Source organism: Bos mutus, chromosome 3 (genome assembly GCF_027580195.1).
Source record: "Bos mutus isolate GX-2022 chromosome 3, NWIPB_WYAK_1.1, whole genome shotgun sequence".
Classification (NCBI taxonomy): Eukaryota; Metazoa; Chordata; class Mammalia; order Artiodactyla; family Bovidae; genus Bos; species Bos mutus.
Window position 1 is genome coordinate 17,105,538 of NC_091619.1, and position 26,086 is coordinate 17,131,623.

The 26,086-nt window shown below is 37.0% G+C and overlaps 2 protein-coding genes across 2 annotated transcripts in view; both read left to right on the top strand.

Moving 5' to 3' along the window:
• GOLPH3L (golgi phosphoprotein 3 like) overlaps window positions 1–26,086 on the top strand; it is a 55,192-nt gene that overhangs the window by 18,626 nt on the left and 10,480 nt on the right. The window contains exons 3-4 of the mRNA XM_005894909.3: window positions 8,004–8,135; window positions 9,486–9,600. Coding sequence (XP_005894971.2) covers window positions 8,004–8,135; window positions 9,486–9,600 — 247 coding nt within the window. The remainder of the gene's footprint in view (window positions 1–8,003; window positions 8,136–9,485; window positions 9,601–26,086) is intronic.
• On the top strand, window positions 17,893–24,682 carry LOC138987192 (ubiquitin-ribosomal protein eS31 fusion protein-like). Its single transcript, XM_070367153.1, has one exon. It carries the CDS (start codon window positions 18,521–18,523, stop codon window positions 18,983–18,985), a length of 465 nt encoding a protein of 154 aa, XP_070223254.1. The 5' UTR covers window positions 17,893–18,520; the 3' UTR covers window positions 18,986–24,682.

A 26,086-nucleotide genomic window follows, 5' to 3' on the forward strand; every position in this document is an offset into this window, starting at 1 on the left:
AATTTATAGTGTGTGATTCTTGCCTGGAGAATCCCCATGGACAGAGGATCCTGGCAGGCAACAGTCCATAGGGTCACAAAGTGTTGGACATGACTGAGTGACTTCACTTTTCTGTAGTGTGTACATTCTGTTCCATAATTTACACAAATGTTCAATGGAGGAAAGCCCCAAAACTGTGGTGAGAGAAGAAGCAGATGGGAAAATTGGTGGGTATTAGAAAAGATATGTGTAGTGTATATATAAAGAAAAATCTGGTTTCATATATATATATGCAAATAGTAAGATGATAGAATTTATGAATAATTTTATTTTATATAATTCTTTTTTCTTTCTGTATTTTCTAAAATATATGTATACTGCTCAGTAACAGATTATCGGAAAAGAAAGGCATATAAGTTAGTTACTGTTTCTGATGCTACAATCATTTTTAAATTGTTTAGAATAAAAATTAAGGACATTTTTCCTGGTCAGAATGAGGTGTAAAGCTAAGATAGGAATATTCAAAGATAACCAGTTTTCTTTTATTTTGGATTTCTTTTTCACTGACAAGGGACTGTACTTAGTCGCTCAGTCGTGTCTGACTCTTTGTGGCCCCATAGACTGAAGCCCACCAGACTCCTCTGTTCATGGGATTTCTCAGGCAAGAATATTGAAGTATGCTGCCTTTTCCTACTCCAGGGAATCTTCCCAAATCAGGGATCAAACCCATGCCTTGCTTCTCCTGCATTGGAAGGTGGATTCTTTACCACTAGCGTAACCACTGTGTTATTTGTTTTTATTTTCTGAACTTTTAATAGTGGCTTTTATTTTTTTTAAAAAAAGGAGTTCCCTGGGTGGCCTAATGGTTAGGATTCCTGGCTTTCACACACACATACACACACAACCTCAATTGGCAGCCCTGAGAAAACTAATAAACTGATTATTATGAGCAGCTTTGCATCTTCCCACCCAATGTTCTGAATAATCCTAAAAGGATATAGTCTTCATGTAGTTTATTGAGAAATTTTATCCATTTGTCTAGGTTTATAATCCATTCTTCCCAATCATGCTGAAATCATGTTAAAAAATTAGAATAACATCCAGGTCACAGTTCCTTATTCCCCATTATGATTAAGCAAAGTGAGCTTTTAGTAATGCTTAATCTTCTTTCTAAAATGTCTCTTTTGGCTCTGTGGACATAGAAATATTAATTGGGATTAGAGTGAATCACATTAATTTATAAAAGAGGAAAATAGATCAGATCTTGGAGCCATTCATTTAATAGAGTACTTAAGTCTTTATTGAATTTGTTACAATATCGCTTCTATTTTCTGTTTTTGGATTTTGGCCATGAGGCATGTGGGATCTTAGCTCCCTGACTGGGGATTAAACCTGCACCCCCTGTATTGGAAGGCGAAATCTTAACCACTGGACCACCAGGGAAGTCCCTAATACCCAGAGGGATGGTATGAGGAGGGAGGAGGGTTCAGGATGGGGAACACGTGTATACCTGTGGCGGATTCATTTTGATATTTGGCAAAACTAATACAATTATGTAAAATTTAAAAATAAAATTAGAAAAAATAAAAAATAAAAGAAAGTAGTAGATTAACTCTTCTTAAAGTAATTTTTAGAGGGAAAAAATGAAATAAAACTCATTTTGCTGATAAAACTTTTTCTTGTATAATTTTTGATAGTCCTGAAGATCATCTTGCAGACATTGGGCTTTGGAATTGGGCATATAGGAAAGGCTTCAGGAAGACACAGCAAAATTCCTTCTGTAATGGAAAGTGAAGCAATTTTAATGTTGAATCTTCAGATTAGGGGAGAGAAAGATTTTTTTCTGAGATTTTTTTCCTAATAAAATATTTTTTTAATTTGGAAAAATTAGAAAACCACTTTTTAAAGTAGACAGTATTTTACATAACTGTGATAATCTTGAATATGAAATTATATATTTGCCTGTTTATCATTCAACTTTAATGTAAGGATTTTCTAACATTTTTAAAAGCTCCTTTTAATGATGCTTTATGCTTCTTTAGTTTCTTTCCTCTTTTTATCCCAAGCAGGCAACTTTAAAATCTTTAACCTTCAGAGTTGTTTTAAGGTGTGTGTTTAAGAGGTTTGAATAATGAACACTTGACTAAGTGGAAATTCAGTGCAAAGGTGTTGACTCTCAGAATTTATTGAAATCTTATTGCCCAAAGTTTTACAAGAATAAAATAGCGTTGTCAAAAGTTTCAATATGTATAATCTTTGACTCAAAAATTTCTTCTAAGAGTTTATTCAACAGAAGCACACATACAAATGAATATTTCTTTACAGCATTTTTTTATAATGGCAAAAAACTGTAAGCAACCCAAACATACATCAATAAGGACTTGAATAGATAAACTATAGTGTATCTAAAATGCAGTACTATGCCCATAACAATGATTGAGGTAGCTGTGTGTTTAGTGATGTGGAAAGATATCCAAAATAATGCCTAAGTGGAAAGTTGCCACTCAGTATAATCATATTTCTGTATGTAATATTAGCAAACGTATAATACAATACATTACTCATATGAAGTCTAGAAAATATCCATTAAACTGTTACGTGGAAGTGATAAGATTATGAGACTTCTACTTCCTAAATTATACATTTCTAAAATATCTCCTCTTTTTTTGACAATTATATATTACATTTATAATCAAGACAAAGTCTACTATTCAAAGATCTCATTCTGCCAGTCCTCCAGTATTTTCGGTCGATCATGAAGCAGTGTGCAATTTTGGTTTCTCGGTAGATTCTAAAATTTTTCTCTTTGCCTTTTCCCTCACGTACATAGCCCTTGGTAATTAAATGTAATGATTGAATGGTGAACTTCATTATGCACATGCTAGATCATCCTGCATACTAAAGCACTGACCCTTTAACACGGAATCTTCATTATACATGGCTTGAGAAGATACCAAGACAGCTAGATAAATTTAGAGGAAAATGGACTTCAGAGTTATAACTGTATTTAAAAGTCTTCATGTATATATTCTTATACTTTTTACTATTATGACATGATTCAATAAAAAGTTAAAAAACTGATTTGAAGAGTTTTATATAGTGTGAGATACTATGTTGGGAAAGGGTGATATTGAAAAACACAGTTTGTACATCCTGGCCATTGTTTCTTTATTTGCAGTACTTCTCATTTACAATTCTGTTGACAATCTGACATCATTGTTACTGAAACAGGAGTTATATGGTCAGGTAGAAATGAAAACAAGGAAAACTTTCCTTTAATTGCTATATTACTGGTTGAAATGTTTGTACACCTGTTGAGATTCATAGTCAACAGGATTAAAAGTTATACCTAAGTAAATTATATCTAAAGTAAATCTAAAGTAAAGTTACAGTTTAACCTTAACTAGACAGCTAACTTCTATAAAGCCAGGTATTACTCAGGAGTAGGGGGTGGTGGGTAGGCTTACTCCCTCCTTAAAGAGGAGTTATAAGGATTACTCTTGAAGTAGCCATGAGGCAGGCGGTCAAGAAAACTAATTCCACCTTTGAGTCTAAGATCAGACCCCCAGGAAATTTGGATAAATCTAGGAATGCTTATAGTTCAGGCTGAGCTTTTACCAAGTTAAATCATAAATTTGTGCTTTCCAGAAATATTTATTGAGAAATACTGTCATATATTCTCTCCTTATATAGAATATATAATAAATTTACATTCTACTGAGGACAAGCAGTTGATTGCAATATGAAATAATAAATGATAGGGGAGAAGTAGACCCACACACACACACCCAGGTGAGGAACCTAACCCAGAGGGTAGAGTGGAGGAAAAGATAATGTTAGAGAAGGTTATGTGGAAGATGTGACCCTTGTACTCAATCCTTAAGAACAAGGAAGAGCTAAGTAAAGAAGAGTTTTGTTTCTTCTAGACAGAACTGTGTGTGCAAAGGCCAGTAGGCAAAAAAGGTGCATTAAGAGTACTTAAAATCATTCCAGAAAGCTGGAGAATAGTGTTCTAGGGAAAATAAGCCAGAGAGAAACAAGTAAGCAGCCTCCTGGTTTAAGTGCAATAAGGGAGACCCAGGTTCAATCCCTGGGTAGGGAAGATTCCCTGGAGAAGGGAATGGCAACCCACCCCAGTATTCTTGCCTGGAGGATTTCATGAACAGAGGAGCTTGGTGGGCTACTGTTCATGGAGTCAGAAAAAGTTGGACAAAACTAAGTGACTAATACTTTCACTACTACTTTCACTAAGAAATTTGGATTTGACTGGGAGGAGCAGAGGGGAAGGGAGTTATATAATTTATTTGAGCTTGAAGGTTATGGGAAAAATGGAATTGGAAGACCTCTAGTTCTGCAGTATAGTGGTAAGACTTAATTTTTTTTAATGTATTGTTGGAGGAATCCCCTGGTAGTCCAGTGGTTAGAACTTGGTATTTCCATTTCCAGGGACCCAGGTTTGATCCCTGGTCAGAGAACTAAGATCTCACAAGTCATATAGTGTGCTCCCCCCACACCCTGCCAAAACTGTATTCTTGGCAGTCTCCCAGTCCCACCATGCCTTACTCACAGCAAAAGCAAATGCAGATCTTCTCTAAAGGAAGATATCCTCACCTACTTCACTGGTGATTCAGTAGCTGAGACTGCAAGCTCCCAATGTAGGGGGCACAGGTCTGATCCCTCATCAGGGAAGATCCCATGTGCCACATATTGTGGTAAAAAAAAAAAGTAAAGGAATACATCCTCAGTTTAGGCCTCCAAAATCTCATAGATTTACAAAAAATTAAATATGGGCCTCTTAATCAAATGTCATCAAACATACAAAGAAAAATACACCCATGAGAAAGAATCAGCAGAAGTAACACTGGTTCATTCAAGGACCTTAGATATTAGAATGATCAAACAATGTGAAATGTCTATGATATTTTTAAAGAAATAAAAGAATCATAAAATGAACACAAAATGAATCACAAAAGAAGAAATGATCACAAATGACCAGATAAATGTGAAAAATAAATGGAACTTTAAGAGATGTAAAGCAGTGGCTCTGATGATAAAGAATCTGCCTGCAGTGCAGGAAACCAAGTTCCATCCCCGGGTAGGGAAGATCCCCTGGAGAAGGAAATAGCTACCCATTCCAATATTCTTGCCTGGAGAATTCCATGGACAGAAGAGCCTGGAGGGCTATCCATGGGGTTGCAAAGAGTTGGACACTACTGAGTGACTAACACTTTCTCGGGGTTAGTTTAACATATTAAGTATAGATGGAGAATAAATTGGAAGTCAGATATGAACTAACTCTTGAGAAAGCAATATAGAGGCAATGGAAATGGAAAATATATAGGAGAGGTTAAAAGGCATGGAGGTTAGAATAAGAAAATTTTAAAGAATTAAGGGAATAGAGGAAAGCCAAAATTCTTAGAAATAAGAGTTGACATTTTTTGAGAAGTAATAAATGAGCCTACAGATACAGGAAGTGTATACCAAACAGGATACATAAATTCACACACACTTATGTTGTAGTCAAACAGAAAAACACCAAAAGAGAAAATCTTAAAGGACCAAAGAAAAAAGACAAGCCACCTACCACAAGCAATAAGAATGATAGATTTCTCACTGCAACAATGGAAGCTAGAAGAGGAGGGCATAATATCGTCAATATGATAAAAAGAAAACTATCCATCTAGAATTTTTGTCCAGAAAAACAATATTTTTAAAACAATGGTAAAGTGAAGACATTTCAGATCAACAAAATAGAATTTGCCTTCAACAGACTTTTACTTAAGGAAATTCTACTTTAGGAAGAAGGAAAATGGTACCAGAAAGGAGATCTGAGATGCAAGAAGGAATGGTGAGCAAAGAATTTGGTAAGCATCTGAGTAAATCTAAACAAGTGCTACCTGTATAAAATAATGATGTCTAACTTGTGAAGTAAAAGATATAATATTGGCCAATTAGGAGAGATTAATATATTGATTTGTTTTAAAAATAAATTAGTATATTAATTTTAAATTATCATGCATGTTAAAATTGCAAAGATAACTTCCTAAAGAAAAGTGAATGCATAACTTCTAAATCAATAAAGAAGAAAACTGGATGTTTTGGGGCCACACCATTTGGCATGCAGGATCTTAGTTTCCTACCAATGATTGAATCCACACCTCCTGCCTTGGAAGCATGCAGTCTTAACCACTGGACCACCAGGAAAGTCCCTGGAATTTTTAAAAGCTGTTTTTCAAGGCTTTGCCACTTAGCTTTGTGACCTCTGTCATGTTACATAACCTCCATAAGCCTTAGTTTCCTCATCTTTAACATGTGGATAATAGTAGAACCTCCCTTACAGGATTGTTGTGAAGATATAATCATATAATGCATGCAAAGAAGCTTAGCACAAATCTACAACATAGATAGGTGTTGAGTATATATTAGACATTACTGTTACGAATAGTGACTTAGTCTTGTTCATGCTTTAAAGCCATGCTAGAATCTGCCAACATCACACCCAGCCTCTCTCCAGTGAGAGGGAAAGCTACACCCAAAGATAGCTAAAAAGTGTTACACAGTTCATAACTGATAGGTCTTCCTTGTATTAGTCACAACTCCTTGCTTAGAACCTTCAGAATTCAATATTGCCTTTCAGTAAAAGTTCAGAGCTTCAAGGCTTTCTACAGCCTAGCCTGACCAACTTGATCTCATGAGTTCTCTTTAAATCCTTGAGTTAAATCTCTAAACGTATTTGAGGTCTCCTTCCTTAATGCTTTTGCTTAAAATGCCCTTGTGAAGAATAGGTAGAATTTGAATGACTTCCTTCATCTGGAAAACCCTCACTCTCTGCTAAATTCAACCTATTCTTCAAATCCCAGCTCAAGTTCCATAAGAGTTCCTGACTATTCTAGCCCAAAAGTAATTTATAATTTGAAAAAGTATCATCTAAACCAGGCTTTCTATGGTAATTTATACCCGTTTCTTCTACTCCAGTTTTCAGTTGAGCCTTAATTTAAATTTTATATTGTCACAGAAAGCTTCCCTCAAGTTTGCAGGTCTTTCCAGCTACATTTTCAGATCCTTAAGATAGTGGCTATTAATTGTATATCTTTGTATTCCCTGTAGTTCCTCAGGAAGGGAAACTAACATGTAAGGGCCTACAATATGCCAGGTATTATACTAAATGGTTTCTTATATTGATAATATATATCTTACTTATTCTTCAAAATAAACTTATGTAGACGTTAGTGCCCTTGTTTTACAGATGAGGACATTGCACTTGAGAAAGGTTAAGTAACATACCAAGGCACTTAATTAGTCAATGGCAGAGCTGGGTTTCTACTACACCATCCATCAAAATAGCCTGCAACTAATACCTTGGAGGTAAAAAAGCTCAAACAGTATACATCTTTCTACTTAACTTATTTGTATCCCACTGTGAAATTTAGAATGTCATGGAAGCAAAGAAACCAAAATTCTTCTCAAAAATTGAAATTTGGCATGCCAGTTATTAACTTTGGAGAAGGCAATGGCACCCCACTCCAGTACTCTTGCCTGGAAAATCCCATGGACGGAGGAGCCTGGTGGGCTACAGTCCATGGGGGTCACTAAGAGTCGGACACGACTGAGCAATTTCACTTTCATTTTTCACTCTCATGCATTGGAGAAGGAAATGGCAACCCACTCCAAGTGTTCTTGCCTTGAGAATCCCAGGGACAGGGGAGCCTGGTGGGCTGCCGTCTATGGGGTTGCACAGAGTCAGACACGACTGAAGTGACTTAGCAGCAGCAGCAGTTATTAACTTAACAGCCCAACCATAGGAATTCACAAAGAGTTTGAAGTTAGAAAGTTATACTTTGGGGGGAGGGAGTGGATTAAGGAAGTTAAAGAGACTTTTTTTCATTTATTCTGTATTTTTCCTTGAGTTCATATAATGTGATGTGAAATGAATCACAGAACAAAATGGAACATTCTTTGGGTGCTTGCTGCAAGTCCATATCCCTTTCAGAATGTTCTTTCTTTTCTCTTTTCCCCTTTCCTAGGGTTACACATCTTTCTGGAATGACTGCATATCATCTGGCCTGCGAGGCGGCATCCTGATAGAGCTGGCCATGCGAGGTCGAATCTATCTAGAACCCCCAACCATGCGTAAGAAGCGACTACTAGACAGAAAGGTAGAGCATCCTCCATGAATATCCTCTTATGAAAGGGCAGATACCAACAGTCCATTTTGGAAGAATAGGAAGATTTGAGACGTGAGACAATAAAAATAGCACTTATTCAGTTGTTCCATTGTCTAACAGGTTTAATTATCCTGTAGCAGAGAGAGAAATCTAAGTATCCGTGGTCTAAAGAGTTATAAGAAGTTCATGGTTTTGTCTTCCCTTTTTATGCAGAAAAGTCAGATCTAGGATGGTGTTATTTTTCCGTATTTATCTATAGCTGTAATATTATGAAACAGAGTATTATATAATGAGGAGGTAAACATGTGAGTCAGATGCAGTCTTAACTCTGGTCAGCCTCAGATAACCATTCCGTTTCCCTCCTTCCAATTATTTTGCAAGTACTCTCTAGCATGAGTTACACCACTCTCTCCATTTTCTTATTACTTGTTTTTTCCACTCACAACTTCACTGTCTACTTAGCACTCTAGTGAAACTACCTTCTTAGGTGTCATCAGCTAATTTTCAGTCTTCTATTTATTTTTCTCTTTTAACCTGTATGTGGTGTTTGACACTTTTGACTACCACCTATTTGAAATTTCCTCTCTTCTTGACCTTTGTTATAGTACATCCTCTTGCTTCTCTAGCGGTACCCTATTTCCTTTACTTCTCCATTCCTTAATATCTGTATCTCAATTTATATCACTCTGTATCCTTTTAGAGATATCATTTACCTTTACAGCTTCATCTATCACCCTTATGATATTAATTTTCAAATTTCTAGACCTGTCTTCTTTTTCCACCTCCAGGAACATAGTTAACTATGGTCCAGACATTTCAACTTGGCTATCCCATATCAGTTAAAACCAAGCTTCATCAACCTTATCCGAGTTTCCTGTGTTTACTAATTGTTTCACAAGTTGGTTTTCCAGGCTCAAAGAGTTATTGAATCTTTTTTCTCCATTATCATTTATATCGTTTGCCACTGGAGCCCAGTTCAAGTGTTATTTTTATCTATCCATACCAGATTTTAAATTTCTTGAGGAAACAGAGACAATATGTTATGCTGCTTTGCTTTTCCTATGACATTTAACCCGTAGCTCAGATGGTAAAGCGTCTGCCTACAATGCCAGAGACCCGGGTTCGGTCCCTGGGTCGGGAAGATCCCCTGGAGAAGGAAATGGCAACCCACTCCAGTATTCTCGCCTGGAAAATCCCATGGCTACAGTCCATGGGGTCGCAAAGAGTCGGACACGACTGAGTGACTTCACTTCACTTCACTTCCTATGTATAGCATATTCACTGATTTTAATTTGAATGAAGGAGATGAACCAGAGTCTCTTGTTTCTTCTTTTCTGAAAGGTACTGCTAAAGTCAGACAGCCCAACAGGTGATGTTTTACTGGATGAAACTCTCAAACACATCAAGGCAACTGAACCCACAGAAACTGTCCAAACATGGATAGAGCTACTCACCGGTAAGATGATGCAGAATGATTTTTAAAAATCCCACATTTTATAATCTTTACCCTACTCTTAAGGTTGGGAGAAGAAGTATAGAAATTCAGGGTGCTAAGTAAGATATATATATTTCACTGTTAAACTGTACTAATGAGGGACCAAAAAGGCATGATTAATCAATACATAAAGTTTTCCAAAGCTTCACCTTACCTCTGTATACCTCATAAGCTCACAAGAAATTTTTTTAACATCTGTGTTGATGTATAATTTACATACAGTTGTTGTGTAATTCACATACAGGGTCATCACACAGTTGACCCAGTAAAAGTATACAATTAAATGGATTTTAGTGTATTCACACAGTTGTGCAACCATCATCACAACCTAAGTTTTGAACATTTTCATCATCCCCAAAATAAACCCTATGCTCACTAGCAGTTTTCCCCACGTTTCCCAGCCCTCGTGCTCAGCTCCGACAACCACTAATCTACGTTCTATCTCTGTAGATTTGCCTATTCTGGATATTTCATATAAACGAAACCATACAACTTATGGTTTTTTGTGACTGACTTCCAAGGATAATATTTTCAAGGTTCATCCATGTTGTGGCATGTATCAGCACTTCATTCCTTTTTTCCTCAAAGGCAAGTTCAAAAACTTTAATATGAATAACTAAGCCTACGGCATAAAATTATAGGAGAATCTTCCACAGGGCACTTTGAGGTCATAGCCAGTGTCATCTTCTGGAGCAGTTTTTTTTTAATTGAAGTTTTTATTGAGACATTTGTATTGAGTTGGTCAAAAAGTTCGTTCTGTTTCTTCCATAACATCTTACAGAAAAACTCGAAAGAACTTTTTGGCCAACCCAATATATTGACATGCAGTTGTAAGAATTAATACAGAGAGATACCTTTATATGCTTTGTCTAGAATCCCCCACTGGTAAAATTTCTCAAAATTTTAGTATATGATAATCAGGGTACTGAAATTGATATGATACACCAATCTTGTTAGAATTTGCCGAGGTTTTTTGTTTTGTTTTTTTTGTTCTTTTTGGCTGCACCGTGTGGCATGTGGAATCTTATTTCCCCAACCAGGGTCAAACCTTGCTGCTTGCAGTGGAAGCACAGAGTCTTAACCATTGGACAGCCAGTGAAGTCACAAATTTCCCCAGTTTTAATTTGACTCTTTATTTCCAAATAATATTTCATTGGATGGTTATACTACTTTACTTATTTATTTATCAGTTGGTGGACATTTGAATTATTTCCTCTTTTTGACTAACGAGAACATTCATAAACAAGTTTTTACGTGTACATGTTTTCATTTCAGGGGAATATAGTTAACTTTATTAAGGTGAAATACACATATTTATTATCTTAATCATAAGTGTACAATTCAGTGACATTAAAAACACAGTGTTATATAACTATTACTTCTCTTTACACTCAAAGCTTTCTCATCATCCCAATATCCCTCTTCCTCCCTCTCTTCATTCCCTGGCAACTTCTTATTTACCTTCTGTCTCTATGAATTTACCTGATCTAAGTAACTCATATAGGTGGAATCATACAGTATTTGTCCTTCCATGCCTGACTTACTTGAAAGCTAAGCATTTTTTCAAGGTTCATTGATCTTACAGCTTACATGAAAAATCTCATTCATTTTTATGGTTGACGAATATACTGTTGTATGTGATATACCTACCACGTTTTGTTAATTTCATCTGCTAATGAACACTTGGGTGTTTCCATCTGTTGGCTATTGTGGGTAATGCTGCTGTGAACCTTGTGCATATATCTGATAAAGTCATTGCTTTCCATTCTTTTGGATGTATATCTTGGAGTAGAATTATTGGGTCATGTGATAGTTCAATAGTTTGAGAAACCACCAAACTGTTTTCTACAGAGGCTGCAGTCTTTGACATTCTTACAGCCATGGTAAGGTTCCAGTTTCTCTACATCCGCATTAGCACTTGTTTTGTTTTTAATTATAGCCATTCTAGTAGATACAAAGCGGTATCTCATTGTGGTTTTGATTTTCATTTCCCTAATGATTAATGATGTTGAGCATCTTTTCATGGATGATTTATGTATCTTCTTTGGAGAAATGTCTATTCAGGTCCTTTGCCCATATTTGAATTGGCTTCTGTTGTTGTTGAGTTTTAGAAGCTCTTCCTATAGTCTCAATGGTAATCCCTTATCAAATATATGATTTGTAAATATTTTCTCTCATTCTATAAGTTATCTATTCACTTTATTAAGAGTAACTCTTGATGCACAAAAGTTGTTAATTTTGATGAAGTCCAGTTTATTTGTTGCCTGACTTTTGGTGTCATATCACTGAAATCTTTGCCAAATCTAATGTCATAAAGATTTTCCCAATGCTTTCTTCTAAGAGTTTTACAGTTTTAGTTCTTAAATTGGTTCTTTGATCCATTTTTACTTAATTTTCGAATATGATATAAAGGTTCAACTTAATTCTTTTGCATGTGAATATGCGGTTTCCCAGAACCATTTGTTAAAAATACTATTCTTTCCCCCTTGAATGGCCTTGGAAGTCTTGTTGGAAATCAGTTGACCATATCTGCAAAGGTTTATTTCTGGACTCTCTATTCTGTTGTATTAACCTGTGTGTATGTCCATGCTGTTTTACTTACTGTAGCTTTGTAGTAAGTTCTGAAGTTGGAAAAGTATGAATCCACTAATTTTATCCTTCTTTTTCAAAGTTGTTTTGGCTGTTCTGGGTCTTGTGCAATTCTATATGAATTTGAGGGTCAGCTTTTCCACTTCTGTGGAAAAGGCTGTTAGAATTTTATAGGTATTGGGTTGAACCTGTAGATCTTTTTGGCTGGTTATTGCCATTTTAACAGTGTTAAATCTTCCTGTCCATTAAAAGAGACTTAGGCTGTCTTTCCATTATTTAGGTCTTCTTTAATTTTCTTTCATCAGTTTTATAGTTTTCAGTGTACAAATCTTTCACCTCCCTGGTTAGACTTATGCTTAAATATTTAATTTTCTTACACAATGTTATAAATGGGATTGCTTTCTTAATTTCATTCTCAGATTATTCATTTCTGATATACAGAAACAACTGATTTTTTGTGTTTTCATCTTGTACCCAGCAACTTAGTCGAGTCTATTAGCTCTAGTTGCTTTTTGTGGATGTGGGGAGATTTTCTTTGTATAGGGTCATGTCATCTGCAGACAGAGATAGTTGTAGGTTTTCCTTCCCAACTTAGATGCCTTTCATTTTTCTTTCTTATCTACTAGCTCTGGATAGAACTTCCTTAAATTATTGAATAGCAGTGGTGAAAGCAGGCTTCCTTGCCTTTTTTGTTCCTTGACTTTTGGGGGATTTTTCAGTCTTTTAACCATTGATTATGATATTAACTGTAAGGCTTTCATGAATACTCTTTATCATATTAAGGAATTTTTCTTTTATTCCTAGTTCCCTAGAAGTTTTTATAATGAAAGGGTGTTCATTTTTGTCATTACTTTTTTTTTTAATTGAAGGATAATTGCTTTACAGAATTTTGTTCGTCTCTAAGTTGCATTTCTGAATCAAGTGACATGGTCATATGGGTTTTTTTTTTTATTATATTAAATGATGTATTATTGATACATTGTTTGATTTTTATTGAAATGTAATTGGCATAAATGTTATATTAGTTTCAGGTGTATATCATGTTGATTTAGTATTTATGTATATTGTGAAATAATTACCACAATAAGTCTAGTTAGCATCTATCATCACACATAGCTTTTTTTTCTTGTGATGAGAACTTTTAAGATCTGTTTTCTTAAGTGCTTTGAGTGCTTTGTCGCTTCAGTTGTGTCCAACTCTGTGCGACCCTATGGACTGTATGTAGCCCACCAGGTTCCTCTGTCAATGGGATTTTCCAGGCAAGAATACTGGAGTGGATTGCCATGCCCTGCTCCAGGGGATCCTCCCCACCCAAGGATCAAACCCGCATTGCTTATGTCTCCTGCATTGGCGGCAGGTTCTTTACCACTAGTGCCACCTGGGAAGCCCATTTGAAAGTCTGTTTTCTTAGCAACTTTCAAGTATATAATATACAATGTTAGTAACTATAGTTACCATGCTATATATTACATCCTCCGGATTTATTTTATAACTGAAATTTTGTGTCTTTTGATCTTCACACATTGTGACATTCTTCCCCTTCCCACCCTTAGCAACTACCAATCTGTTCTGTGTATCTAAAATTTTGGAATTTTTTGGTTTTGTTTTAGATTCCAGATACAAGTGAGATCATACAGTATTTGTCTTTCTCTGTCTGACTTATTTCACTTAGCATAATGCCCTCAAGGCCCATCCATGTTGTTATGAATGGCAAGATTTCCTTTTTTTATGGCTGATTAGTATTCCAATGTATGTATATGTGTGTGTGTGTATGTGTATGTTTGTGTGTGTGTATACCACATTTTCTTTATCTGTTCATCCATAATTGATATTTAAATTGCTTCCATGTCTTAGCTATTGTAAATAAGGCTGCAGTGAACATGGGGTACATGTATCTTTTCGAGTTAGTGTTTTCATTTCCTTTGGAAAAATTCTCAGAAGTAGAATTATTATATGATAGTTATCATTTTAATTTTTTGAGAAACTTCTATACTGTTTTCTATAGTGACTGTACCAATTTACATTCTCACCAACAGTGCATGAGGATTCACTTTTCTCTATGTCCTTGCCATCATTTGTTTTTTTTTTTTAATTTTTAAAATATTTAGATATTTATTTTTATTTATTTGCTAATTTGGCTGCACTGGGTCTTAGTTGTAGCATGCAGGATCTTTTTTTTTTTTTTTTAGCATGCAGGATCTTAACTGTGGCATGAGGCATCTAGTTCCCCAACCAGGGATCAGACTTGGGTCCCCTGCATTGGGAGGGTGGAGTCTTAGCTACTGGACCACCTCGGAAGTCCCTATCTTTTTAAAATACTTTTTATTATATATTGGAGTATAGCCGATTAATAATGTGATAGTTTCAAGTGGCCAGCAGGACTCAGCCAAACATATACATGTATCTGTTCTCCCCCAGTCTCCCCTTCCATCCAGGCTGCCACATAACATTGAGCAGAATTCCCTGAACACTTGTTATTTTTTATCTTTTTAATAATAACCATCCTAACAAGTGTGAAGTGATATCTCACTATAGTTTTGATTTGCAATTCCTTGATGATTACTGACGTTGAGCACATTTTCATGTGTCTTTTGGCCATTTGTATGTCGTCTTTTGAAAACATCTAATTAGATCCTTAGTCTATTTGAGTTTCTATTACATTCCTGGGATAAATTTTACTTGATCATAGTGAATAATCCTTTTATCATGCTGTTGGATTAAGTTTGCTAATATTTTACTAAGGATTTTGAGTCTACATTCATAAGATTTATTGGTCTATAACTTTCTTTTCTTGTGATGTCTTTATTTGGCTTTAATATGAGGATAATCTTGCCTTGCAGAATGAGTTAACATGTTCCTTCTTTAGATTTTTGGAAGACTTTGAGAAGGATTGGTGTTAATTCTAGTTTAAATGTAAGGTAGAATTCACTGATGAAGTCATCTGGCCCCGGACTTTTCTTTGTTGGGATGTTTTGATTTTTGATTACTGATTTCATCTTTTTATTTGCTATAAATCTGTTGAAATTTTCTGTTTGTCAGTTTAAAGAATTTGAACTTTTCAAGGAGTTTGTCCATTTTTTCTAGGTTGTCTAATTTGTTGGTTTAACATTATTCATAGTATTATTTTATAATCCTTTTTTAAATCCCTGCAAGGTCAATTGTTAATACCTTCACTCTCATTTATGATTTTTAGTTGTTTCTATCTTTTTTCCTTTGGCAGTCTAGCTAAATGTTTGTGAATTTTGATCGTTTCAAAGAAACAACTTTTAGTTTCTTTAATTTTGTTGGTTGTTTTTCTGATCTCTCTTTTTGTGCCTCTCTTCTCTAATCTGTTTCCTTCCTTCTATTAACTTAGGGTTTATTTTGCTCTCCTTTTTCTAGTCCATTAAAGTATAAAGTTAGGAGATTGATTTTAGACTTTTTAATTTAGGCATTTACAGCAAATTTCCCTCTGCTTTCACTGCATCCCATATAATTTCATATGTTGTGTTTTCATCCATTTCTAAGTATTTTCTAATTTCCTTTGTGATTTCTTCTTTGACACATTGGTGTTTCAGTTCAGTTCAGTTCAGTCGCTCAGTCGTGTCTGACTTTTTGCGACCCCATGAATCACAGCACGCCAGACCTCCCTGTCCATCACCAACTCCCAGAGTTCACCCAAACTCATGTGCATCAAGTCGGTGATGCCATCCAGCCATCTCATCCTCTGTTGTCCCCTTCTCCTGCTGCCTCCAATCCCTCCCAGCATCAGGGTCTTTTCCAATGAGTCAACTCTTTGCATGAGGTGGCCAAAGTATTGGAGTTTCAGCCTCAACATCAGTCCTTCCAGTGAACAACACCTAGGACTGGTCTCCTTTAGGATGGACTGGTTGAATCTCCTTGTAGCTTGTTTAATTTACACATATAGGCAAATTTTCATTTTCCTTCTTTTATTGATGTCTAATTTCATCCCACTATGGTCAGAGAAGATACTTTGTATGATATCTATCTTTTGAAATATATTGAGATTTATTTTATGGCCTAACATATGGTGTCCTGGAGAATGTGCCATATAAATCTGAGAAGAACATGTATTGTGCAAGTAGGTTGATACAAAACTGTTTACTTCTGTCTGTTCTGTCCATTTTGTTTCATGTATTTTGAGTCTGTTATTAGGAGTGTAAATATTTATAATTGTTTTATCTTCTTGTGGTACTGAACCTTTTATTAATATATAATGTCTCTGTGTCTCTTTTGTCTTATATGATTTAAAGTGTATTTTGTCCAAAATTAGTATAGACATCCCTTCTCTTTTTTGGTTACTATTTGAGTGGAATATCTTTTTCCATCCATTCACTTTCAACCTGTCTGTGTCCTTTGATCTAAAGTGAGTCTCTCATAAACAGCATATAGTTGAATCATGTTTTTTAACCCATCCTGCCAATATTTTCTTATGATTAAACAGTTTAATGTGTTTACACTGAAAGTAATTACTGGGGCTTCCCTGGTGGTCTAGTGGTTAAAAAATCTGCCTTGCAATGCAAGGGACACTGGTTCGATCCCTGGCCTGGGAAGATCCCACATCCCATGGGGCAGCTAAGCCCATGTGCCAAAACTACTGAAGCCTGCATACCCTGGAGCCAGTGCTCTGCAACAGGAGAAGTCCTCCCACCACAACTAGAGCATAAGCCCCTGCTCGCCACAGCTAGAGAAAGCTCGTGCGCAGCAACGAAGACCCAGTGCAATCAAGAATAAATAAATAAAGTAATTACTGATAAGGAGACACTTCTACCATTTTGCTATTTGTTTTCTATATGGCGTATAGATTTTTGTCCTTCATTTCCTGCATTACTATCTCCTTTTATGTTTGGTTGATTTTTTTATAGTGAAACATTTTGATTCCCTTCTCATTTTCTTTAGTGTACATTCTATAGACATTTTCTTTGTTGCACCATGGGGATTACATTTTATGTCTTAAAGTTATGACAACCTAATTTGAACTTATACCAACTTAACTTCAATAACACAAAAATTCTGTTCCTATACAGCTCCATTCCACTCTCTGTTTTGATGTCACAGATTATACCTTTATAAATTGTGTGACCAATAACATAGGTTAATGTTCTTTAATGCATCTGTCTTTTAAAGTATATAGGAAATAAAAAATAGAGTTACAAACCAAAATTAACTTTTATAGTTGTCCGTGTATTTAACTTTTATTGGGTGTCTTTATTTCTTCATTACTGCTTCAAGTTACTTCTAGCTTCCCTTCATTTCAGTCTGCAGTACTTTTTAGCATTTCTTGCAGGGCGAGTCTAGTGGTGACAGCCTTCCTCAATTTTTATTTACCTGCTACTAAGTCACTTCAGTCGTGTTCGACCCTGTGCGACCTCATAGATGGCAGCCCACCGGGCTCCCCCGTCCCTGGGATTCTCCAGGCAAGAACACTGGAGTGGGTTGCCATTTCCTTCTCCAATGCCTGAAAATGAAAAGTGAAAGTGAAGTTGCTCAGTCATGTCCGATTCCTAGCAACCCCATGGACTGCGGCCCACCAGGCTCCTCTGTCCATGGGATTTTCCAGGCAAGAGTACTGAAGTGGGGTACCATTGCCTTCTCCTTATTTACCTGGGAAACTCTTAATTTCATTTTTCAAGGACACTTTTTCTGGATATAGAATTCTTAGGTGACAGATTTTTTTCTTTGAGCCCTTTGAGTATGTCAACCCACTGTCTTCTAGCCTCCAAAGTTTCTGATGAGAAGTCTGGTGATAATCTTATTGAAGATATTTTGTGTATGACAACTCACTTCTCTCTTCCTGCTTTTAAGATTCTTTATCTTTGTAAACTAAATTAATGCTGGAGAGGGTGTGGAACAAAAAAAATCTTCCTATATTTGGTAGGAATGTAAATTGGTGCAGCCAATATGGAGAACAGTATAGAGTTTCCTTAAAAAACTAAAAGTAGAGCTACATACAATCTGTCAATCACACTCCTAGGCATATATATCTGAGAAAATTCTAATTCAAAAAGATAAATGCAACCCAGTGTTCATAGCAGCACTATTTACAATAGTCAAGACATGGAAGCAACCTAAATGTCTGTCAACAGCTGAATGGATAAAGATTATATATATATATGTGTATATATATCCATATATATATATGAATATTACTCGATAATGAAAAAGAATGAAAGAATGCCATTGGCATCAATATGGATGGACCTAGAGATTATCATATTAAGTGAAGTAACTCAGACAGAAAAAGACAAATACCACTTTCGGATCCGCCATCTGTGGTGGAAATGCTGCCAAGATGCAGATTTTCGTGAAGACTCTGATAGGGAACATCATCACTCTCGAGGTCGAGCCCTCAGATACAATAGAAAATGTAAAGGCCAAGATCCAGAATAAGGAAAGAATTCCTCCTGACCAGCAAAGACTGATCTTTGCTGGCAAGCAACTGAAAGATGGACATACTTTGTCTGACTACAACATTCAAAAGGAGTCCACTCTTCATCTAGTGTGGAGACTTTGTGGCGCTAAGAAAAGGAAGAAGTCTTACACCACTTCTAAGAAGAACAAGCATAAGAGAAAGAAGGTTAAATTGGCTGTTCCGAAATACTCTAAGGCGGATGAGAATGGCAAAATCAGTCGCCTTCGCCGGGAGTGTCCCTCAGATGAATGTGGTGCTGGAGTTTTTATGGCCAGTCACTTCGACAGACATTATTCTGGCAAATGTTGTCTGACCTATTATTTCAACAAACCAGAAGACAAGTAATTGTATATTGGTTAATAAAGATATGAGCTAACAACAACAACAACAAAAGACAAATACCATATGATATCACTTATATGTGGAATCTTTAAAAATTATATAAATGAACTATTTATAAAACAGAAATAGACTCACAGAAATAAAAAACAAACTTATGGTTATGACAGTGGATAGCAGAAGTCGGTGGGGGGCGGATAGATAAATTAGGAGTTTGGGACTAATAGTTAGCTCAGCTGATAAAGAATCCACCTGCAATGCAGGAGACCCTGGTTCCATTCCTGGGTCAGGAAGATCTCCTGAAGGAGAGGGATAGGCTACCCACTCCAGTATTCATGGGTTTCCCTGATAGCTCAGACAGTAAAGAATCTGCCTACAGTATGGGAGACCTGGGTTTGATCCCTGGGTTGGGAAGATCCCCTGGAGGAGGGCATGGCAACCCACTCCAGTATTCTTGCCTAGAGAATGCCCATGGAGAGGAGGAGCCTGGCAGGCTACAGTCCATGGGGTCACAAAGAGTTGGACATGACTGAGTGACTAAGCACAGCATATATAAAATAGGTAGACAATAGGGACCTACTATATAGCACAGGGAACTATATAGTCAGTAAATTATAATAACCTAGAATGGAAAAGAATCTAAAATATATGTGTGTGTGTGTATGTGTGTATGAAAATTACTCAGTCTTGTCTGACTCTTTGTAACCCCATAGACTGTAGCCTGCCAGGCTGCTCTGTCCATGGAATTCTCCAGGCAAGAATACTGGAGTTGGGTAGCCATCCCTTCTCCAGGGGATCTTCGCAACTTGGGATCGAACGCAGGTCTCCTGCACTGCAGGTGTATTCTTTATCATCTGAGCCACCAGAGAAGCCCAAATATATGTGCGTGTAACTCAATACCACACATCTAAAACTAACATAACATTGTAAATTAACTATACTTCAATTTAAAATTGGTTTTAAAAGATTGTTTATCTTTGGCTTTCAATAGTTAGATTATAATCTATCTTGGATGTTTTAGTCAACATTGAGCTCATTAAGTATCTTAGATTTGTAGATTCATGTCTTTCATGAAATTTAGACCATTTTCAGCTATTATTTTTTCAAATATTTTTCTGCCCTTTCTCTCTCTTCTCCTCTGGCATTCCTACAATGAAAATATTAGTCCATTTGATGGTGTCTCAGAGGTTCCTTAGGCTTCATTCACTTTTTTTGTTGTTTTTCCCTAAACTTTATTACTTCAATTGTACTATCTTCAAATTTGCTAATTCTTCTGCCTGCTTAAATCTGTTTTTGAACCCATATAGTATATTCTTCATTTTAGCTGTTGTATTTAAGCTCCAGATTTTCTTTTTGGTTCCTTTTTGTAATTTCTATCTCTTTATTGGTATTCTAATTTTCTTCATCATTTTCCTGTCTTTGTCCATGTCTTCCTTTAGCTATTTGCTAAAGAAAGCATCATAAAGAAACATCCTTAAAACAGCTGTTTTCAAGTATTTATCTAGTAAACTTGACATCTGGGCTTCCCTAAGTACAAATTTTCTCTTTTTCTCTTGTCCCTTTTAGTGGAACATACCTTTTTCTATGTGTCTTGTAATTTTTTTGTTGTTGAAAGCTGGATATTGAAATCTTATAATTCAGTAACTTTGGAAATCAGACTTTCCCCATTCCCCAGGTTTTGCTGAGTTGTTTGTTGTTATTTTGTTGATTATATTATGGTTTCTCTGTGTTGTAGATCCAACTGAGGTGAAAGCTTCAGATCTCAGGTCTTTTCCAAGGTTGTACTTCAGAGATTACATGTTTTCTTAAGCAAGCACAGTTGCTTTATTAAATACTGTGTACATGCAGTTGTTTCTGAATGTAAAAGAAACTTCTTTTTTAAATCCCCTGGAAGCTGCTTCAACTGGAGGGGATTAGAACAGTGGCAGCCTTTAGCTGTATGTCAGCCATCAGAAGCTACAATCCATAACCAGAACACTGGTCCTGAGATTTCAAAGACAGGGTCCTTATTGCCCATCCTGATTCCAGCAGGCTACACCAGAACTACAGATTTCTGTTCCCACAGCTACCTTTCATGGGACTGGGGGCTAAGTAGTCACTGCTGCACTGAAGGCTGAAATTGACTGAAATTGATATTGACCACAGTTTGCCAGCCTAGCTTCCCCTGGAACTGACAAGTGTTCGTGGAAACTCAAGAGTTCCAAAAACAATTGTTTCAGATAGATGCTACTAGTATAATTATTGTCTAGGTGGAGAGATGAATTTCTAATACTTGCTGCCATTATCCCAGATGTACTCTCTCAATAGTTAACATTCTAAAGAACTTTATCAGCTATAATCACATTGACCCCAGCCTTGTCTAACTCAATGAAACTATGAGCCATGCCATGTAGGGCCATCCAAGACGGACAGGTCATGGTGGAGAGTTCTGACTAAACATGGCCCACTGGAGAAGGGAATGGCAAACCACTTTAGTATTCTTGCCTTGAGAACCCCATGAACAGTATGATAAGGCAAAAAAGATAGGACACTGAAGGATGAACTCCCCAGGTCAGTAGGTGCCCAGTATGCTACTGGAGATCAGTGGAGAAATAACTCCAGAAAGAATGAAGAGACGGAATCAAAGCAAAAACAACGCCCAGTTGTGGATGTGACTGGTAATGAAAGTAAAGTCCTATGCTGTAACGAGCAATATTGCATAGGAACCTGGAATGTTAGGTCCATGAATCAAGGCAAATTGGAAGTGGTCAAACAGGAGATGGCAAGAGTGAACATCGACATTTTAGGAATCAACGAACTAAAATGGACTGGAATGGGTGAATTTAATTCAGATGACCATTATATCTACTACTGTGGGCAAGAATCCCTTAGAAGAGGTGGAGTAGCCATCATAGTCAACAAAAGAGTCTGAAATGCAGTACTTGGGTGCAGTCTCAAAAATGACAGAATGATCTCTGTTCATTTCCAAGGCAAACCATTCAATATCACAATAATCCAAGTCTATGCCCCAACCAGTAACTCTGAAGAAGCTGAAGTTGAACGGTTCTATGAAGACCTACAAGACCTTCTAGAACTAACACCCAAAAGAGATGTCCTTTTCATTATAGGGAACTGAAATGCAAAAGTAGGAAGTCAAGAGACACCTGGATTATCAGGCAAGTTTGGCCTTGAAGTACAAAACAAAGCAGGTCAGAGGCTAACAGTTTTGCCAAGAGAACACACTGGTCATAGCAAACACCTTCTTCGAACAAAACAAGAGAAGACTCTACAAACGGACATCACCAGATGGTCAACACCGAAATCAGATTGATTATATTCTTTGCAGTCAAAGATGGAGAAACTCTATACAGCCAGCAAAAATAAGACCGGGAGCTGACTATGGCTCAGATCATGAATGCCTCATTGCCAAATTCAGACTTAAATTGTAAGAAAGTAGGAAAAACCACTAGACCATTCAGGTATGACCTAAATCAAATCTGTTACGATTATACAGTGGAAGTGACAAATAGATTCAAGGAATTAGATCTGATAGAGTGCCTGAAGAACTATGGACGGTTTGTGACATTGTATAGGAGTCAGTGAACAAGACCATCCCCAAGAAAAAGAAATGCAAAAAGGCACAATAGTTGTCCAAGGAGGCCTTACAAATAGCCGAAAAGATGTGAAAGGCAAAGGAGAAAAGGAAAGATATACCTATTTGAATGCAGAGTTCCAAAGAATAGCAAGGAGAGATAAGAAAGCCTTCCTCAGTGATCAATGCAAAGAAATAGAGGAAGACAATAGAATGAGAAAGACTAGTGATCCCTTCAAGAAAATTAGAGATACCAAGGGAAAATTTCATGCAAAGATAAGCATAATAAAGGACAGAAATGGTATGTACCTAACAGAAGCAGAAGATATTAAGAAGAGGTGGCAAGAATACACAGAAGAATTATACAAAAAAGATCTTCATGACCCAGATAACGACGATGGTGTGATCACTCACCTAGAGCCAGACATCCTGGAATGTGAAGTCAAGTGGGCCTTAGGAAGCATCACTAAAAACAAAGCTAGTGGAGGTGACGGAATTCTGGTTGAGCTATTTCAAATCCTAAAAGACAATGCTTTTAAAGTGCTTCGCTCAATTTTGGAAAACTCAGCAGTGGCCACAGGACTGGAAAAGGTCAGTTTTCTTTCCAATTCCAAAGAAAGGCAATGCTAAAGAATGGCAGTGCCAAAGAATGTTCAAACTACTGCACAATTGCACTCATTTCACATTCTAGCAAAGTAATGCTAAAAATTCTCCAAGCCAGGCTTCAACAGTACATGAACCGTGAACTTCCAGATGTTCCCGCTGGATTTGGAAAAGACAGAGGAACCAAAGATCAAATTGCTAACATCCATTGGATCAACGAAAAAGCAAGAGAATTCCAGAAAAACATCTATTTTTGCTTTTTGACTATGCCAAGGCCTTTGACTGTTTGGATCACAACAAGCTGGAAAATTCTTAAAGAGATGGGAATAACAGACCCATCTGCGTCCTGAGAAATCTGTATGCAGATCAAGAAGCAACAGTTAGAACTGGACATACAAAAACAGACTGGTTCCAAACCAGGAAAGGACTATGTCAAGGCTGTATATTGTCACCCTACTTATTTAACTTATATGCAGAGTACATCATGAGAAATCCTGGGCTGGATGAGGCACAAGCTGGAATCAAGATTGCCGGGAGAAATATCAGTAACCTCAGATATGCACGTGACACTATCCTTATGGCAGAAAGCGAAGAAGGACTAAAGAGCCTCTTGATGAAAGTGAAAGAGGGGTCAAAAAGTTGGCTTAAAGCTCAACATTCAGAAAACGAAGATCATAGCATCCGGTCCCATTGCTTCATGGCAAATAGATGCGGAACAAATGGAAATAGTGACAGACTTTATTTTGGGGGGCTCTAAAATCACTACAGATGGTGACTGCAGCCATGAAATGAAAAGACACTTGCTCCTTGGAAGAAAAGTTATGACCAGCCTAGACAGCATATTAAAAAGCAGAGGCATTACTTTGCCAATAAAGGTTTGTCTCATCAGAGCTATGGTTTTTGCAGTAGTCATGTATGGATGTGAGAGTTGGACTATAAAGAAAGCTGAGTGCCGAAGAATTGATGCTTTTGAACTGTGGTGTTGGAGAAGACTCTTGAGAGTCCCTTGGACTGCCAGGAGATCCAACCAGTCCATCCTAAAGGAGATCAGTCCTGAATGTTCATTGGAAAGACTGATGCTGGAGCTGAAACTCTAATACTTTGGCCACCTGATGCGAAGAACTGGTTCATTTGAAAAGACCCTGATGCTGGGAAAGATTGAAGGTGGGAAGGGGACGACAGAGGATGAGATGGTTGGATGGCATCACCAACTTGATGGACATGAGTTTGTGTAAGCTCTGGGAGTTGGTGATGGATAGGGAAGCCTGGGGTGCTGCAGTCCATGGGGTCGCAAAGAGTCAGACACAACTGAGTGACTGAACTGAACTCAACTGGTCAAGTATATCCAGTTTGTCACTAGGGATTACTTCAAATACTATTTTTGTGTCCCCACTTTCACCCCATACTAGATTGTAAATTTCTTGAGGACAGGAATAGGGACTGTTTTTCAATACAGACTGTTTTACATTCTTACCACCAGTGTGTGAGAGTTTCAGTTCCTTCACACCCTCATCAACACTTGTTATTCTCTGTCTTTGTAATTTTAGCTATCCTAGTGATACATGGGAGAAGGCAATGGCAACCCCACTCCAGTACTCTTGCCTGGAAAATCCCATGGACAGAGGAGCCTGGTGGGCTGCAGTCCATGGAGTCGCTTAGGGTCGGACACAACTGAGCAACTTCACTTTCACTTTTCACTTTCATGCATTGGAGAAGGAAATGGCAACCCACTCCAGTGTTCTTGCCTGGAGAATCCCGGGGACGGGGGAGCCTGGTGGGCTGCTGTCTATGGGGTCACACAGAGTCGGACACGACTGAAGCGACTTAGCAGCAGCAGTGATACATAGTGGTATCACATTGTGATTTTTATTTGCATCCCCTAATGACTAATGATGTTGAGCATCTGTATATGTGTTTATTGGCCATTTGTATATTTTCTTTGGAGAATTGTCTGTTCAAATCCTTTGCCCATTTTTAAATTGGGTTTGCTTTCTACTATTGAGTTGTACTTTTAAAATATGTTCTAAATACATATCTTTTCAGATACATGATTTGCAAAAATTTTCTCCAATTCTATGGGTTGTTTTTTCAGTTTCTGAATGGTATCCTTTGAAGTATAAGTTTTTTATTTTGATCCATTTCACCTAATTTTTTTCTTTTGTTACTTATAATTTTGCTGTAATTAAAATTGAAATAAAAATTTCAGTTGAAAATAAAAATAGTTTAACTTATCTAATCCAGATGCTTTTTTTTTTTTTTTTTCTTTTATTTTTTAATTAAAAAAATCACATGCTCCCCATCCTGAACCCTCCTCCCTCCCAACCTCCCCATACCATCCCCTGGGCCTTCCCAGCGCACCAGCCCCAAGCATCCAGCATCGTGCACTGAACCTGGACTGGCATCTCGTTTCATACATGACATTTCACATGTTTCAATGACATTCTCCCAAATCTTCCCACCCTCTCCCACAGAGTCCATAAGACTGTTCTATACATCAGTGTCTCTTTTGCTGTCTCGTACACAGGGTTATCGTTACCATCTTTCTAAATTCCATATACATGCGTTAGTATACTGTATTTATGTTTTTCCTTCTGGCTTACTTCACTCTGTATAATAGTCTCCAGTTTCATCCACCTCATTAGAACTGATTCAAATGTATTCTTTTTAATGGCTGAGTAATACTCCATTGTGTATATGTACCACAGCTTTCTTATCCATTCATCTGCTGATGGACATCTAGGTTGCTTCCATGTCCTGGCTATTATAAACAGTGCTGCGATGAACATTGGGGTACACGTGTCTCTTTCCCTTCTGGTTTCCTCAGTGTGTATGCCCAGCAGTGGGATTGCTGGATCATAAGGCAGTTCTATTTCCAGTTTTTTAAGGAATCTCCACACTGTTCTCCATAGTGGCTGCACTAATTTGCATTCCCA

What these genes read in the sequence shown, in the direction of transcription:
- LOC138987192 (XM_070367153.1), top strand. Translation starts at nt 18,521, where the DNA reads ATGCAGATTTTCGTGAAGACTCTGATAGGGAACATCATCACTCTCGAG.